Raw genomic sequence first — 19320 nt, 5'->3', positions numbered from 1 at the left:
CTCAGGCTCTCCATGTCCACACATCTGGGGTTAAGCTGGGAGGGAATGATAGGAACGGTTGTCCTGATCCGTCTCCCCATAAGTAGCTCTGAGGGACTGTGGCAATTCGCCAGAGGAGCAGCACGGTAGACCATAAGAGTGACTGGATTTTTTTTAGAAGAGCTTTGACTGTCCTAACCGCCCATTCAGCCTCCGCATTGCTTCTTGGGATATAGGGACTGGACGTCACATGAAGTGCACAGATGCAAACTGTGGCCCATTATCGGAGTGCACAACATCTGGTATGCCGTGTCGTGCAAGGATAGACTTGAAATGCTCAATTACTGCCTCTAATGTCGTGGATGTCAGTTTGGCCACTTCAAAGTACCTTGAAAAATAGTCAACGATTATCAGGTAACTCTTGGTGCCTATCTGAAACAAGTCTGCACCAATTATGTTCTTACGTCTCACAGTAAGGCCACCAGTCCTACTGCTAGTGCATATGTTGAATTTTTGTCTCTGCATGGGATGCACCGTCTTCCGCCCTCTGGGGGGAAGGGAAAGCTACTCAATATTGATCAAGAACTTTCCATTGTTGGAATGGTCATTGCTAATAATGCTATCAAACTATGTGAAATTCAGACCAGAACTGTGAAAGACCATGAAATATTTGACAATGTGGACAGCATTAGCCTGACGACCATTGCTCGGACTTTGTCCTAACACAGAGTTCAAATGAAGCAACTCTACACTGTTCCCTTTGAAATGAACAGTGAGCAGGTCCAGGAACTCTGGCAACAATATGTCCAGGTATGATGTATATTCAATGTCCAGTTATGTGAGCTTTACACTTTGCAAGTATACATACTGTATAGGTTACAGTACAGTAGGGTATAATGAAGTGAATTTACATAAACTGTGTTTGTTTTTCTTTCAGAGAGCTATGGAGTTGGACGCTAATGAGACCCCACATGAATTCATGTATGTAGATGAGGCAGGATTCAATTTGGCCAAAAGGCGTCGACGAGGATGAAATATAATTGGAAAAAGGGCCACAGTCGAGGTGTCAGGTCAGAGATGTTCTGCAATTTCAAACACTGGATTGGTCTTTCAAAGATGCCAGGTTGGGCCCTACAATACTGAGCACCTCCTTGTGTTTCTACATGACCTCCACCAATGCCTGGTACCAGAGGGACAAAGGGATCAGGTGGGAGGAAACATGAGGACCTTTGTGATCACTTGGGACAATGTTGCTTTCCACCATTCGCCAGCCATCACCACGTGCTTTGAAGCCCTTCCAAGAATGGTACCTCTTCCCCCCCTACTCGCTTTTCCTCAATCCCATAGAGTACTTCTATTCTGCGTGGAGGTGGAAAGTCTATCATCATCAGCCACATGACCAGATGTCCCTCCTTGATGCTATGGATGCTTGCTGTAGGGACATCACAGACTGCCAGGGGTGGATCCGACACTCCAAGCGCTTTTATCCCCAGTGTTTTGCTTTAGATGACATCAGATGTGATGTTGAACATGTGGCCTAACCCTGAAGATCGCAGAGATTAGAGGGCATTTTTATTTTTTCATTTCTTCTGTGCCTTTTTTGTTAATGTGTGACCTCAAAAAACGTGATTTTGAGTGAGAGAGGATGATTTGGAGGCATTTAGTTATTGACTGCATTTTGTGCGAAAGCAATGAGAAATTATTCAGTTTAGCCCACATTACCTGATGTCATGGCAACTGTGTAAAGGGTTTTGAGAAAGCAACCTCCCTATTGTAGAATATATCTATTGAAAAACACTGTAATGCCACAGGACCACAGAAGGGGATCATGTGGGTCCATCCATCCAAACAGAAGTCATATAATTCCACATTTACCACAAAATCTGACATATGATTTCACTTCTCTAATTTTCAGACAATTACTCTTCTAATGCTGAAGACAAAATTCTGATATTGATGATGACAGAGGTGGTGATCATGGTAGAGACGATGGAGATTCTGGTGAGAATGGTGGTGATGTAGACAAAGGAGGAGCCAAGTAAAACCGGATGATGCCAGCCACAGAGAACCCGCTGAAATTGGGTTGGACTCTTTGTCCAGCTTCCCTTATTGTCATCCCATGAATAAGGTCATGGTGTAGAGTACAGCAGTTGCCCGAATTTCATCAGTAATGATTGTTCTTGGACATCCTTGTCCCCTTCCTCCTCGTCCACTACCTCTCACATGAGCTCTTCCCCCTCTGCCTCTCTGTATGGTTCTGTCCAATGGACAATGTGCCACCTGTGCACTGTGAACTGACTTTTATTCTGCCTAATTGGTCATTAGAAACATGTTTGTTCAACTGTGTGTAAGAGATGACAGCTGTGTTGGATTTGTGCTCACAAATTGCTGCCAGTGTTTACCATTTTGCAACACAAGTGTATCACAGTGTGGAATGTGTTTAGTGACTGGGAATGTGTAAAAGGTTTTGAAAAAAGAGCAGGTGAGTTTTACTACCCAAACAGTGTTTGAGGTTTGGCCAAAAGAGTGTTTGATTCGAAAAATGAGTTCAGGCCACCGAGAATTTGGTTCAGAGAATGGGTTTTAATGTTTTAGCAACTGTGAAAAACTGTAATCAAACTGAGAGACTTTGAAGCAAACTTGAAATCTAAAAATAGAACACTGAATCAAACCAGGGTTAAGACAGAGACAGACACTGGCCCATCCTGGAATTGTCAGGTCATTTTTACTTCTAATCCAGTGTAAGGATACAGGGTGTATTTGATTATATATTATATATCTGGATTTATGCAAGCATCTTTCAAAGCCAAGTGAAAATACAGTTATAAGTCCAGGTTATGAAAAGACTTGTGTGTAAGGAAAGGTAAAGAAATAGGCTAATGCAGGTATACTGGAAGGAAGGACCTAATGTGTGGTGTAGAACACAGGAACATGGACAGAGTGAGGCAATGACATTGCCCCCAAATATGATAAACTCGTCTACTCTGTGTTTTCCTCACAGTCGTCAAAGTAATTGTCAGCAAAGTTGAGCATCTGCTTCATGGCACTGAGGAGCAGGATGTCACAGGTGTCATTCAGCTCAATCTCATGGCAGTAATTCTTCACAGGAAGCACATTTAACATTGGAATGCCCAGACATCTACTTGTTCTTTCAATCTGCAGAAAGACATACAGTTCACATATACACTCCTCCTCAAGCATACTTTCAGTTGCTGTATCAAGAGATTAATGTCAAACAGGGTTGTAATAAGTACCAAATGAAAAGGTATATATCTGTCTTTAGCAGATGCTGCTGTATGCAGATGCACAGTGAAAGTTGTAAAGCTCTTGAGGACAATGAAATGTCACATACAAATATTTGATCTATTCATTGTCAACTACATATCCAGTACAGGGTTATGGTGAGAACATGCAGACAGCACACAAAAAATGATTTTGCTGCTTGCAAATATGTTGCTTTAGAAATATGTTGCTTTAGAAAACAAGTATTGAAGATAAAAGTTTGTGCTCCAAGTTGAATCTAACAAACCAAAGGTTCACACCCCCAGGATTCAAGATGGCGGCGCGTGTGGACGCAGCGACCTCTCGCTCTCCCGATAATGCGGTGTTTTGTTCGTCAAGCAAGTGTTTGTCTGTAAGTTTTTCACATCAGTCTACGTCGGAATACAAGTACAGTCGACAGGCTCTCTTAGACATTCAAAGAAGCAAGACCTGCAAAGTTTTTGACACAGAGACACTAATGGAGCTTGGACTGCTACGCTGGCCTGCTACCACACCGGACTCGCCTGCTACCCCTCCCCCAGGAAGGAAGCGTCGGAAGCGGTGCGCAAGGACAAAGAAGTGAGGCAGGCGCGGAGGTATCCGAGCCAGGCTAGAGGCTAATCCAACTCGCCCAGCCATACCATCTATCCTCTTGGCTAATCTACGATCTTTGGACAACAAAATGGATCATATACGACTGCTGCGATCAGCGAATCGAAAAGTGAGTGAGTGCTGTGTGCATATTTTCACTGAAACATGGCTAAACGACAACATTCCCGACTCTGCTGTACAATTGGAGCAGCTAGCATGCTACCGAGCGGACAGGGCACTCGTAGATGGAGGGAAGACACGAGACGGTGGAGTCTGTGTTTACATCCGGGATGCGTGGTGCCGGGACGCCACTGTAGTATGCAAACACTGTTCACCACTGGCGGAGTTTTTGATCGTTAAGTGCCGTCCTTTCTATCTCCCCAGAGAGATAAGTGCGATTTTTTTAGTCGCTGTCTATATCCCTCCCACTAACAACAACAGGGATAGAAACGCAGCACTAAATGAACTGTATCAGGCCATCAGCGAACAACAGACAGCACACCCAGATGTTTTCATCATCCTCGCTGGAGATTTCAATCATGCTGATCTCAAGACTGTCCTTCCGAAATTTCATCAGCATGTGCATTTCCCAACAAGGGGAGATAACATCTTGGACCTGGTTTACACTTCCCACAAAGGAGCATACAAAGCCTCCCCCCTCCCCCACATCGGCCTCTCTGATCACATCACTGTTATGCTAATGCCAGCATACAGACAGAGAGTAAAAGTCACCAAACCGGTTCTAAAGCAAGTAAGAGTGTGGCCAGAGGAAGCTTCCTCTGCTCTTCAAAATTGCTTTGGAACAACAGACTGGGAGATGTTTAAGCAGGCAGCCACTTACAACAGCACAGATATTGAGGAGTACACAGACACAGTGATCTCCTACATCACTAAATGCATTGATGATGTGACCCACATGAAAAGCATCACCACTCGGGCTAACCAGAAGCCATGGCTGACAGGGGAAGTCCGCCGGTTGCTGAGGACCAGAGACAACGCCTTCAGAACGGGGGATGAATCTGGCCTGAGAACAGCAAGAGCAAACCTGTCTCGGGGCATCAGGCAAGCAAAGAAAAAGTATACACACCAGATAACCTCCCATTTCTAGAACAGCAGAGAGGCACAGAGCCTATGGCAGGGCATTCAGGCCATCACGGACTACAAGCCAGCGCCACAGAGCTGTGAGAGCGACACCTCTCTGCTCAATAACCTGAACAACTTCTTTGCACGCTTTGAAGCACAAAACAACACCCGACCACAGAAAACCCCACTGCCTCCGCATGACCAGACTCTGTACCTGTCTGCTGCCAGCGTGGGAAAGACTTTCTCCACCATCAACACCCGGAAAGCAGCAGGACCAGACAACATCCCTGGTAGAGTGCTGAAGGACTGCGCAGAGGAGCTGAAGGATGTCTTTACAGACATCTTTAACACCTCCCTGAAGCAAGCCATTGTACCATCATGTTTCAAAGCTGCTACCATCATACCTGTGCCAAAGAAATCATCACCATCCTGCTTCAATGACTACCGTCCTGTGGCACTGACGCCCATCATTATGAAGTGCTTCGAACGGCTAGTCATGTCACACATCAAATCCATCCTCCCCCCCACCCTGGACCCCTTCCAGTTCGCTTACAGAGCTAAACGATCCACAGAGGATGCAATCTGCTCTGTCCTCCACCCAGCTCTCACTCACCTGGACAGGAAAGATTCATATGTGAGAATGCTGTTCTTAGATTTCAGTTCAGCATTCAACACCATAATACCACAACAACTCATCTGCAAACTTGCCAAACTGGGCCTCAGCACCTCCCTCTGCAACTGGCTGCTAGACTTTCTCAGCCAAAGGTCACAAGCAGTACGCGTCGGCAACAACACCTCGAGCAGCATCACTCTGAGCACAGGAGTCCCACAAGGCTGTGTGCTCAGTCCTCTGCTCTTCAGCCTGCTGACACATGACTGCACACCAACCTACAGCTCCAATCACCTTGTGAAGTTTGCGGACGACACAACTCTGGTGGGGCTCATCACCAAGGGCAATGAGACTTGCTACAGGGAAGAGGTCGATCTTCTGACCACATGGTGCAAGAACAACAACCTCCTGCTGAATGTAAGCAAGACCAAGGAGATTGTTGTCAACTTCCAGAGAGACCACACCCAACATCTGCCACTGACCATCGACGGTGCTGCTGTGGAGAGAGTAAGGAGCACCAAATTCCTGGGGGTGCACATCAGTGAAGACCTCTCCTGGACCACCAACACTGCAACACTGGCAAAGAAAACCCAGCAGCGCCTCTACTTCCTGCGCAAACTCAAGAAGGCAAGAGCTTCACCACCCATCATGACCATCTTTTACAGAGGAACCATTGAGAGCGTCCTTTCCAGCTGCATCACTGTGTGGGGTGGGAGCTGCACTGAATACAACAGGAAAGCCCTACAGCGCATTGTGAGCACAGCTGAGAGGATCATTGGTGCACCACTCCCCTCCCTGAAGGATATATACACCACCCGCCTCACCCGCAAAGCCATCACAATTGTGAGCGATGCAAGCCACCCTGCACACGAACTGTTCAGCCCCCTGCCCTCTGGAAGGAGGTATAGGAGCCTCCGCTCCCGCACTACCAGACTCAGCAACAGCTTCATCCACCAGGCTGTGAGACTACTAAACTCTCTCCCCCGACTGAAACTACCTCTGAACTACCTCTGAAATATACAAATTGCACAATCAGCTACTACTATTATTATTATTATTATTATTATATTATTGTTGTATTATTATTATTATTACTATTACAGCTGCTATTGCTACTACTAGCATTACTATTATTGAATTTCTCTGCACAGAAACACTTTTACAAAACTGGAAACACTTTATATATCTCAGTACCAAAGTATATGCCTTAAGCTGCCTGCACTTTATACTTTATACTTTATACACTTTATATACTTTATATACTGTTACTCAGTACTTAGGATGTGTTTTTTGTTGTTGTGCTTGTGCACTTCACTGTTTGTCCTATCCTGTCATGTCTTTTGTCTTGTCTGCGCATGGGACAGTGAGAAACGCAATTTCGATTCCTTTGCATGTCCAGTGCATGAGAAGGAATTGACAATAAAGCTGACTTTGACTTTGACTTTGAGGACTGTGGACCCAATCCCTGCCTCTAACTCCATTTGTTGATGTTTGCTTGTTCACCCTGTTTCTTCCAACAGACCACAAACATTCAGCCTGGTGAGCTGCTGTCTCTCACTTGGTCATTGTGTTTGTCTGGGTGTGTTTTGTTGCCACTGGTAACCTGTTCAATAGTTGGCATCTTGTAAAGTTGTATCCAATCAACTTTCACCATTTATTCTGCTGCATATTTTTGCTGCAGAAATTCAGGTTCCTTTCCCAGTCAAGAGTCCTGCTGCAGGTTTCCACCAATACTGTCCTGATATGTCAGTGCAACTTTCAGGACTGATTCCAGTGTTAGACCCTGAAACTCACCAGATCCTTTATGTAGCAGCTGCGGTACACGTTCTTCAAGTCCTTATCGACGTGTGGGCATGCTTCGTCCACATGGGTCAGTAGCACCATTAGAGGGACATCTAAAAACATCAAGAGAAATGTCTCACTAGTCACATTTATGTTCTGTGGAATAAGCCGTCATCAGGTGACAGAGTTTCTTAAGCAAACTCATAGCAATCAGCACACTGATGTTTGTCTTACTCAGAAGCACCTGCCAGTATCACTCTGCCCTTCCTGAATCCACATGTATTCAGCTCAGCTCATATCGGTGTCCCAAAATTCAGTCCCAACCCTTAAGTGGGCTCTATGTGAAAGAAAGCCCTCAAGTTTATTACAGATGGAGCAGCTCTGTGTGGAGGAGCATCCAGGAGCTCCTTCAGTTACAGTATGAGAACTGTTTCTGCCAAAGTTATGGAAAACATTTCATTTGCCATTTTCCAATCTATAAACGGAATTTCTTTGGGTTTATACTGAATATCCAAATACAGTGGTACCTCGGTTCTCGAATTCACTAGAACTCAAATTTCTTGAAAGTTGAACAAACCAGTTTGACCTAGTACTCGATTTGAATATCAGAAGTCGAACCGTGAATACTGACCTAATATAAATTGTACGCGCCGGGAAATGAGTCATACTACAATGCAATTCTTACTTGAATGCCTTCTTCACAGACTGGACGATTAACCAAATAAAGCAGCGCAACATTACAGTAACTAACAATAAATAAACCACTAACTTACGTGTACTATTAGAGCATTTATGTCATTTATTTAAACTTTATTTTACCAGTTAAATTAACTGAAAACCAGTTCTCACTGCTTTATGTGATATTCGGGAAAAATAGCAGATTACGCATCGGGACTGCCTTGGATACAAACGTCATGCGTGTAACTAAACTCATCAGCCAATAAGGGCAAAGGTGTGTCATTACGGAGGTGGTTCCAGTTTTTTTTTGCAGCCGGGTGAGAGTTCGCAATGCATCTAACTGTAATGCATTGCGTCAGAATGCGTTGTTTTAAGCCAGCATTGTAAGCAAGTCGAACGCACCCAATGACTGGACTGGGGAAACAAACTGAAACGCGGACTTAATACAGAGGACTAATGACAACAACCAGAAACAGCTGATCACATGGGGATCCCACACGAGTTTAACGAGGGGGCGTGGCACACAGAAGGAGCGGATGATCGGGGCAGGACAGGGGTAATGTTGGTATAATATCTTTATCGTTTTGGAAGCCATTAAGAAAAAAATGCGTTTCTTGTTTTATCCTGAACATTTTGTGTTTAAATGCAAAAAAAAAAAAAAAAAAAAAAACATATTTAGGTGTAATTTTGGGGGGCCGGGAACCAATTAATTGGTTTTCCATTATTTCTTATGGGAGAAATTCGATCAGAACTCGAACTTTTTTGGATTCGATCCGGAGTCCGGAACGGATTAAGTTCGAGAACTGAGGTACCACTGTACATTATTATGAAGTCATTACTTCACAGGGGTGAGCTTACCGTTTTACTAAATGATTATTCAGTATTATTGTTGGTTTAGGGAATCCAGGGTATAAAACACATTAGAGCTCAAAAACAAAATAGTTGTTTATGAATTTTGATCTCCAGCTCCAAACCACACTCAGTCATAGATGCCGCCTCCCTCCCTGTTCTCCTCACTCACTAACCTGTAAAGTTAATTCTCTCTCTGATTTCATCAATTTTAGTCTTCGTTCCTTCAGGCAGAATTGCAAAGCTGCTGGCGTCTATCACATACACCACACAGTGGATCCTGTCCTTAAGAGTCAATGTGCTGCACGCCTGACAATCATCACCCTTCATTGGCTGCACAGAGTTGAACTAAATAACAAAAAGGTGTGAATGACATACAGACATGCATTGACACTGAGATAATAAGAAACTCAAGAAAAACGCATTGTAAGTCCATTCATATGACATTTATGTAACAAAGGTACATTATTTATTCCAAAAACAAATCAGTGAATAAGATTTAATTTCCTCCATTCATGTAGCAGTTGTTTTTGAGGTGTGGTTACATACACACTTCTTACCTGGTACTTGTCTGGTAGGTAGCCCTTCAGAATGCTTTCAATATCTTCAATTTTCACCCCTCCATTCTTATCTGCTTCCAATCCCATGGTGTCACACAGTAGGAATGCCAGAGGCCGTCCACCTCGGCCTGCCTTCACCTTGTAAGTGCTATACTGTAAGAAGACACATGATGTCATTCATCTTCTAGCTGCTAATACAGTTCAGCAGGCATCTCAAACTGATATAACTTGGTGGCCACTGGTGAGGAGCTCTTCAGCTGAGGTGGCCTATTTTAAAAAAAAACAATACAAGGAAAATCCTCTTAACAGCCAGCATTAAAATGGGGGGGGGGGTGTCACTAATGCTTATTAGTTATCTATTTTTCATGGAGACCTATCACTTGATTGGTGGGCTGGATTTAATGATCATTAAAAATCACGTCATGGGCTCGACCGGTGCAATGTGATTTCATATAATGGAAAATAAATTCCAGCAACAAATCTCAGCACCAAATAATAGCAATAAGAACATGATGTGGGTGGCTCAGTGGGTGGAACTGCCACTTCACCCCTCTAGGGTTGAGGGTTCTGTGCATGGAGATTGCATGTTCTTGTTCCATTATATGGGTTTTGAATAGGTTCAAACTAAAGATCACGCAGCAGATTCAATCCCTTCCTAAAGCACAAATAACATAGCAACTGAAATGGACTGAAACTAAAAATAGCAGATGTAGAGCAAACACCAAACCCGATTATCCTCCCTCCTCTGAAGTAGGAACATTATATAAAGACATTTTGATACACAAATGTTATACCAGGAAATGAAGAGTTAGACAGTCACATTACCTTCAAAGTCAGGCTGGTGCCCTTGTATCCTGCTTTAGCTTGGCTTGTCATGTTGTCTCGGAAGATAGAGTTGATGGAGTTAAAGAAGCTCGATTTTCCAGCAGTAATCGCACCGATTAGAAGAATCCGAGCCTCAGGCACTGAATCGATAGTGGGCTTGTAATCTAGCAGGTATTGCTTGAGATCGTTTCGTGTGCTAAAAGAACGGACATTGGAATTAGAAATGGGAATTAGTCAAAATTCATAAGGAATATAAACAATCCCATATCTAATAACATGTTACTATAGCTTCCCTTTATCTCATTAGCTAATTGTTACTGAAACCAGTTAATGAAGTATCATACATTCTTCCCCACTGCATCCTTATCTGATGAAAATGTGGACTGTTCCCCCTCGTGTATTGTGTTCACTACAAGTAGGAACTGTTCGCTCAACTAAGTGAGTGGGGCATACGGCAATAAACTTTGCTGAATGGTTGACAAGTACAGGCGCTAACTTGGAAGATACGCGGAAGTACTGGAAACAGAAGTAGTTGGTGATGAAAAAATTGAGCAGATGGAATTATTCTTGTATCTCAGTTACATTAAATGCATTTTTGCATGTCTCCATAACCGATGTACTTCTGTCTAATATTGCCAGTGCCAGTGAAGCTTGCTGGCACTCATAAGTGGGATAACGTTACATTGTTGTTTTATTCTGTGAAACTAAAAGATCGATCTGCTAGCCAGATTTAATAATGAATTATAGAGATATTGCAGGCTCTATAAATGAAATCAAAAAGTGACTCTCGGTCACGTAATATAAATTGGTCATCATTAATCGTATCCACTAGGTCAGGGGTCTCCAACTCCGGTCCTGGAGAGCTACCGTCCAGTAGGTTTTATATCCTACCCGGCTTCTGATGAGCCACACCATCAGAAGCCAAGTGGGACAGAAAATCTACTGGATAGTAGATCTCCAGGACCGGAGTTGGAGACCCCTGCACTAGGTTCTCTCAGTCGCAGAACACTGCTCTCAGGATGAGTTTTTTCATTTATCGCCATAAACTCGGGCATGTTAGGGATCAGGTATGGTAAGGGGTACCTTAAAATTTCTTTCTTACTTTGGTTGTTAAGGTGTTTTGTGTATCCATTAAGGGAACTTTAAGGGATTCCATAAGTATATAACCACCAGACTTTAAGGAAAATCTTAACTTAAGGTGTTTTGTACAAACGGTCCCTGAATCTTAAGAATCAGAACTGTTATTGTACCATGAAATTTGTGTTGGCACAGCTTGCTACAAGTGGAAACTACATGACAACAGATAATTAACAATTATGGCATAAGTAAGTATACAGTACCTTAAATATAAGGTAAAAGATAGATATCAGCTAGTGACCTAACCCACAGGGCCACACACTGCCCAATGTTTATAGGTGTGTGTGTGCTTGCGGGACGGAGTAGTTACAATTTTCATGGTTATTTTAAAAAGATATGCATAAAATTATATGATAGTAGTGGAAAAAAGCTGTTAAATATATCTGATAAAAAATAGGCTTCATACCCTCTGCTCCATGGAACATTCCTCCATGGGACATCAAGGAGTTTAGGCTCCTCTGGTTTACGTTCCTCTGGTAAGGGGGTACTTCTTCCACCTCCCATTTTCCAAACACCAACTTCCAGACCTGTTCAATTAAAAAAATGTGTTCTTATATGTTCAAGATCAGATTATTTATTTGTATTAATGAATGTAGCAGATTATTTAATCTAAAATGACACATTTGAGAAAGCAGGGTCCACCTGCTGCTGGAGAAACTGGGGTCTTGCTCAAAAACCCAACAGGGAAAATACAAAGCGGAAGCCAGGATTTGAACAGAATCCTGCTGATGAGAGACACAGAGCCCTAAATGGCTGGGCAGTTTAATGGCATACCCAGGACATCCCTTCCCCCGCCCAGTAAAATTAATTATTTCATGTATTCAAAGGCCCTTGAACGCGATGGCCCGCTGAATATACAAGGGTATCCCATGCCCCTAGTGCGCCCGTGCGTGAAACTATTGACAGATAAAATGCTTTACTATAATTTTTGTTGAGCAATTAGGCGCGCAGCTCTTCAAAGCTTTCAAAGAATGAATCCACAATATCTTCAATCCTCTTCCTGGGTTTGTTTCATTTAGAGCAACTCAACAAACTCTCAAACAGTGTCTCAACCATTCTCTAATCGTTCTCTAATACTCGTCTTAACATACCGCACTCACTTTCATAGTACGACTTACACAGGAGAGCCATACATGAAACTTATATAATATAAAGAGCAAGGGCGCCATCTATTGACTACATTTAACAATTTTCACATAAAAGCAGTTTCGCCTTAAGTCGCTTTAGAGTAAAACCTTCGAGCAAATATATTCTTGTATATTTATAACTTGTATACTAAACTTGTTTGCGTTAGTTACAACTGGGCTGTGCGATAACGGATTTAACCTACGTCAGTTTCGCTTCTTCATAAGAAAGAAATATAAGTGCGGTCCCAGATAGCAAAATCTTTCTGGCCCGGATGTGGCCCACATCACGCATGATCATCTGGCCCACATACCGCATGGAATGATGGCGATTGTGCGGACCGCTCTCGGTTGCCGCATCAGGTTAACATCTGGGCCAGAGTTGGGCCTTATGTTAGCCACAAGTGGCCAGGCTCTGTCTGAGATCTGGCCCGGATCTGGCCCACACTATGTGCTTACACCCGGCCCACATACCGCAATGAATGACGGCCACTTGCTGGCCCAGATCTGGTTTGCCAGAGGTGGCCCACACATGGGCCAGCACAAAGCCAGATGTAGACATGTTGGTGGCCCTGTTCTGGCCCAGAACAGTTTCAGCTCGGGCACCAAATGTCAGCCTATGTGTACCTTAATCAAGTCATGTAATACCTACTTAATATTAATTTAATATTCATTGAAATATTAAGTTACCTCATTCAAATAAAGTTGATCTACCTTAATGTTTTTGTTTTCTACTCAGAAATGCCCATGCAAATAGTTAAAACACTTTCTTTAGTATTAGTACCTTGTTTTACTTAAGTCAGGGGAAATAAAAAGCAACCGCATTTCACAATTCAACATTTTAATAAATGTTAAATAATAATAAAAATCATCACTTCATTAATCCCCATGGGGAAATTGCCTTTTATGTCTCCCTCAACTTGCTCTTTGTAAGTAAGTTGTCTGTGAAGGACAGTCACTCATGACTGTCCTCAGGGAGCTAGGAGTTAAGGGCCTTGCTCAAGGACCCACAGAGGCTGGGTTTGAACTGGTGACCTTGTGATTACAGGCACACAGGATTAGCCCACTGAGCCACACAGAACACATGATCCCAGTTGTTTGAGTACAAGAATTTTTATAAATAAATTACAAATATCAACACTAAACACAAAAAAGCATACAATAGGTATTTTAGACATCCAGAAATTGTGCAAATGTTGCTAAACCAGTCAAGTAGAAAACAATTTGAACAGTGGAATGTAATCGATTGCATTATGTGTGTATGATCAGCAAGGTTTAAATATGAGTACAGTCAATCTATTTCAATACATCTATATTGTACAGCACAATACTATATACAGTACTATACACTATATACAATATCTATACAGTATCTAAGAAGTATTGCATTTGTAAAATGCAACTAGAAAACCCCTTGTGTCATGCTGTCTTGCCATGCTTCCCCGAAGATAATACTTGTCAAATTGGAACATGTGTCTTCTGTTCAAGTAATTTAGCTGTGGAGCTTAATGAAAAATGGCGGGACCACAATTCGCATCAGTTAGCATAGCACCGCGCTAGCAGACCATAGCTGCTCTGGGTAAAATTGTTCTAAAACATGTTACACAGCAAATGTGCCAGTGAAAAATTAACACTGCATGGTGTTTAATGGGCCCACATCATTCAGTGTTACCTATAATACTTTACAGTGTGCAGTGAGTGTTGTTTTTACAGTGTTAATATTTATTAACTCATATAGTGTTCAATTGACAACCTAGACTGTTGTCACCAGCTCCACATATCAGCCCCATTTTAATATGTACACAAGAAGTCATAAGGATCAGAAGAGCCACCCCAGATTTACCCACCATCATGAGAAAGACTCTGACCAAAAAGGACCTTACAGCTTTTTCTCATTTTGTGTTGAAGTGTTGTTGACTCAGTTCTGACTGATCCTGAAGATTAAAGAGCTGTGGTCCTGGTGGTTTTATAGTATGTTGGTGTCAGGTCAAAGGAAACGTACAGGGCATGTCTCTAGAGTGGTATATATTTTAATGGGATGGGGTTGCATTTGATTTCCACTCCTGTCCTTGGATGATTAATATATGCGGAAAGGTGTTAGGACAGTTATGATACCCTTTTCTTTGCAGCTCCTGGTTCCACCCACTCCACTGTAGACCAATGGTGCTGGATGTATATTTGCATAGCATGACACAATACTGTTTTTGACTTGATTTTTTTTAATCCACCGCGATTGTGATGAATAAGGCAAGAGAAGAAAAACCACAGAAATGGATCTTGTTTGCTTGCCAATGACTAGATGAGATGATTTAGCCTCTAGCTGGGAGGAAAATGCTATAGAAAATCAATTATTTTCTTATTTGTTCCTTTTCTATGCCTGGGCTCTCTAGGAGAAGTAAGCCGACCATAGGCACCACTACAATTGAGAAGATTGCAAAACAAATATACTACTCAGATCAACTAGCACACACAGCTACTAACAAAATGTGTTTAAGACTAATATCAGTGCCATACCATCCTCAATCGTGGTGGGTTTCTAAAAATTAAGCTTAATTAATATCTGAATATTAAATGAGCAAAATGATTTGATTTGTTCGTCCATACCACATTGTGGTCTAAAAGCAATAAGGCCACCACCCATTCTATCTGCTTTAGCGGAAATGCACTGCAACCATTAACATAGCTCTCACCTTTTCTCAGCCCTGTTAAATAATTATGTTAGGCTGTCTGACACAGGCGAGCTTCATAATCTGTGTTGGGCGGCAGGTGCCCATACTTTTCATTCACATTTATATCACAGACTGTTCACAGATGAACTTAAGTGGTTCTTTCTCATTCAGATAAAAAAAAAAACTATCATAGACACGCTTAAATGAGAAAAGGCAATGTTGGTCTAAGTCTTTCTTATTATGGAGGGTTAGTAAAACACAGCAGCTGAATGCCCAAATGAGTGCATATTAAAATGGGGCAGACATGGGCCACCCATTTTGTACTTGTGTGCCACCCATATGGGCTTGCAATCTAGGAAGAGGTTAATTTATTGACTTAACAGTCTAGTTTGTCAATTGAACACTATATGAGTTAATAAATATTAACACTGTAAAAACAACACTCACTGCACACTGTAAAGTATTATAGGTAACACTGAATGATGTGGGCCCATTAAACACCATGCAGTGTTAATTTTTCACTGGCACATTTGCTGTGTAACATGTTTTAGAACAATTTTACCCAGAGCAGCTATGGTCTGCTAGCGCGGTGCTATGCTAACTGATGCCAATTGTGGTCCCGCCATTTTTCATTAAGCTCCACAGCTAAATTACTTGAACAGAAGACACATGTTCCAATTTGACAAGTATTATCTTCGGGGAAGCATGGCAAGACAGCATGAGACAAGGGGTTTTCTAGTTGCATTTTACAAATGCAATACTTCTTAGATACTGTATAGATATTGTATATAGTGTATAGTACAATATAGATGTATTGAAATAGATTGACTGTACTCATATTTAAACCTTGCTGATCATACACACATATAATGCAATCGATTACATTCCACTGTTCAAATTGTTTTCTACTTGACTGGTTTAGCAACATTTGCACAATTTCTGGATGTCTAAAATACCTATTGTATGCTTTTTTGTGTTTAGTGTTGATATTTGTAATTTATTTATAAAAATTCTTGTACTCAAACAACTGAGATCATGTGTTCTGTGTGGCTCAGTGGGCTAATCCTGTGTGCCTGTAATCATAAGGTCACCAGTTCAAACCCAGCCTCTGTGGGTCCTTGAGCAAGGCCCTTAACCCCCAGCTCCCTGGGGACAGTCATGAGTGACTGTCCTTCACAGACAACTTACTTACAAAGAGCAAGTTGAGGGAGACATAAAAGGCAATTTCCCCATGGGGATTAATGAAGTGATGATTTTTATTATTATTTAACATTTATTAAAATGTTGAATTGTGAAATGCGGTTGCTTTTTATTTCCCCTGACATAAGTAAAACAAGGTACTAATACTAAAGAAAGTGTTTTAACTATTTGCATGGGCATTTCTGAGTAGAAAACAAAAACATTAAGGTAGATCAACTTTATTTGAATGAGGTAACTTAATATTTCAATGAATATTAAATTAATATTAAGTAGGTATTACATGACTTGATTAAGGTACACATAGGCTGACATTTGGTGCCCGAGCTGAAACTGTTCTGGGCCAGAACAGGGCCACCAACATGTCTACATCTGGCTTTGTGCTGGCCCATGTGTGGGCCACCTCTGGCAAACCAGATCTGGGCCAGCAAGTGGCCGTCATTCATTGCGGTATGTGGGCCGGGTGTAAGCACATAGTGTGGGCCAGATCCGGGCCAGATCTCAGACAGAGCCTGGCCACTTGTGGCTAACATAAGGCCCAACTCTGGCCCAGATGTTAACCTGATGCGGCAACCGAGAGCGGTCCGCACAATCGCCATCATTCCATGCGGTATGTGGGCCAGATGATCATGTGTGATGTGGGCCACATCCGGGCCAGAAAGATTTTGCTATCTGGGGGTCGGTATGTAACAGTTATAAAACTGCTAGAAAATTGTATTACAGCCTATTAATATATATGTTGGTATATTTCTATGTGTCTGCATGGGTTGATACGTTTTAAGAACAACGGAAACTCAATTCCACACAAAAACGCTACAATATCGTTATACTGGACTTTTCACAGAACCATAAATTGAACCAGATGCGGATTTTACTACATTTTGTACGCTGATGAAATATATGTTGGCCTGTATTTGTTGGACAAACTATGACCGTCGCAATGCAGATCATTGTGAAAGTGAAAGTAGGAGTAGAATAAGTTTTTATAGTTACAGACAGGATGTTTTTCACTATGCAGTTAATCAATATTTCAAAATAGGAGTTAAATTTGTGTAGTCACAGACAAAATGTTTTTAATTCCACAGTTCATAAATATTTCTAAATGTATTAATTCTTATTCCAGAGTTACCGTATACTTCAGTTGATATCAAATGCTGTGTAATAGCCTAATTTAAATACAAAGGTATTTACACCTTGTTTTAGAAGTTGCTTTAAAGTAAAGAGTTAGTCAAATGTATTCTTGTATATTTATATCTGGTATTTGCCTATTAAATAAACTCGTTTGCATTACTTATAATTTTTTCCGGTGTAATGCATTTTGCCAACATCAGTTTTGCTTCTTTACAAGGAAAAAATATATACAAAATATATACAAGTACCATTGGTACCTATGTAACAGTTATAAAAATCCTACAACAAGTTATTACATTAATACATATGTTAAAATATTTCTACACATCTACATGAGTTCCCCAGGAATGAGATTATTTGGAGAACAGCAGTAGCTGCCAATTCCAGGCAATTAAGACTTTTGAAAAAAAAACATCGTTTAGCCCGAATTTCAAAAAAACCCTAAATGAGTTACTTACGTTTTGTGCGCAATTGAAATATACAAATATTTTTGAACAAACTCACCTTTTCCAAAGGCTCTTCCACTACTGCAGTTTATACAGACTCCTGTGAAAGTGAAAGTAGGAATTCAAAAGTATTTTATATAGTTACACAGATAACGGTATTCAAGGTAAATTATATGTACACTTGGGATTTAAAAGGCATTTGCTTGGTTGAATAAGTCATTATTTCAATACAGATGTGGAAATCCAACTACACATCTACATTAGTTCGCTAAGAATGACGTGATTTGAGAATAGCAGGAATTTAATGTTCCACCCAAAAATGCCTTTAAGTATATATATGTATATAGAAAGACAAAATTAATGAGTTATGGGTTTTACTAGCCTACATATACTTTTGAAATGCACATATATTTGCTAGACAAACTAACCTTTTCCAAACGACCCTCAAAAGCTGCAGTTTTCCAGGCGATTGTGAAAATGAAAGTACGAGTTCAAAGCATTTTATATACGCCTAGTCACATGGATAACGGTGGCCACGCTGAGGTTCATAAATATTTATTACCATGCCCAGAGGGTTCTCAGCCCCTTAAACAGACACGAACTATGCAGCAGTGCAGGGAGAAGGGAGAAACACACCGGGGTGAGAAGTGGGGAGGAGAAACGGGACGACCATATCTGGCATATTAAATTAACTGGTTTGTGTTCATTATCATTGGGCACAGGCTTAATGGATTTCACCAGCATCATTTTCTTATGTAGCCCTTCAGGATGCTTTGAATATCTTCAGTGTTCACCCCTCCATTTGCTGTGTGTTCCAATCCCATGGTGTCAAACAGGAGGAGAGAGGCTGTCCGCCTCGAACCGCCCTCACCTGGCAAGTGTGATACTGGAAGTAAGACACATGATGTCATTCACCTTCTAACTGCTTATCCAGGTCTGCAGGCATCTCAAACTGATATAACCTGATGGCTACTGGTGAGGAAGTCTTCAGCTCAGGTGGCCCACTTTTGTTTAAAACAATACAAGGATAATGTACTTAACAGCAAATATTAAAAGGGGGTTGGGGAGAGAATTCATTGAGCTTGGTGTGACTGCTGATTATTTTTTATTTTCCATGGATACCAATCACTTAATGGTTATTCAATCCAGCCCACTAATCAAGAATCAGGTTATGGGGTTGATGGGTGCAATGTTATTTCATGTCATGGAAAATGAATTCATCCCCAAATGTCCTGTGGGTAATGGCAATAAGAACATCATGAGGGTGGCTCAGTGGCTGGCACTGCATCTTCAACCTCTAGGTTGAGGTTTGAACTCTGCTCTGTGTGCTTGGAGATTGCATGTCCTGGCCATGTTGTGTGGGTCTTCCACAGGTTTAAACTAAAGATCATGCAGCAA

The 19320-nt window shown here is 41.7% G+C and overlaps 1 protein-coding gene across 1 annotated transcript; it reads right to left on the bottom strand.

Annotated features, from left to right (window-relative positions):
- Positions 1-2542: 2542 nt before the first annotated feature.
- On the bottom strand, positions 2543-18429 carry LOC111846178 (interferon-induced protein 44-like). Its single transcript, XM_072706739.1, has 8 exons — positions 18351-18429; positions 17981-18022; positions 11762-11882; positions 10219-10414; positions 9394-9546; positions 9010-9181; positions 7319-7419; positions 2543-3135 (listed from the first exon to the last, which is right to left on the bottom strand). The coding sequence occupies exons 3-8, from the start codon at positions 11857-11859 to the stop codon at positions 2959-2961; spliced, it is 897 nt and encodes a 298-aa protein (XP_072562840.1). The 5' UTR covers positions 11860-11882; positions 17981-18022; positions 18351-18429; the 3' UTR covers positions 2543-2958.
- Between the last annotated feature and the right edge of the window lie 891 nt (positions 18430-19320).

The sequence above is a fragment of the Paramormyrops kingsleyae genome, chromosome 24 (assembly GCF_048594095.1).
Source record: "Paramormyrops kingsleyae isolate MSU_618 chromosome 24, PKINGS_0.4, whole genome shotgun sequence".
NCBI lineage: Eukaryota > Metazoa > Chordata > Actinopteri > Osteoglossiformes > Mormyridae > Paramormyrops > Paramormyrops kingsleyae.
Note: the sequence above shows the minus strand (reverse complement) of the source record. Positions and strands in the feature narration are given on the sequence as shown.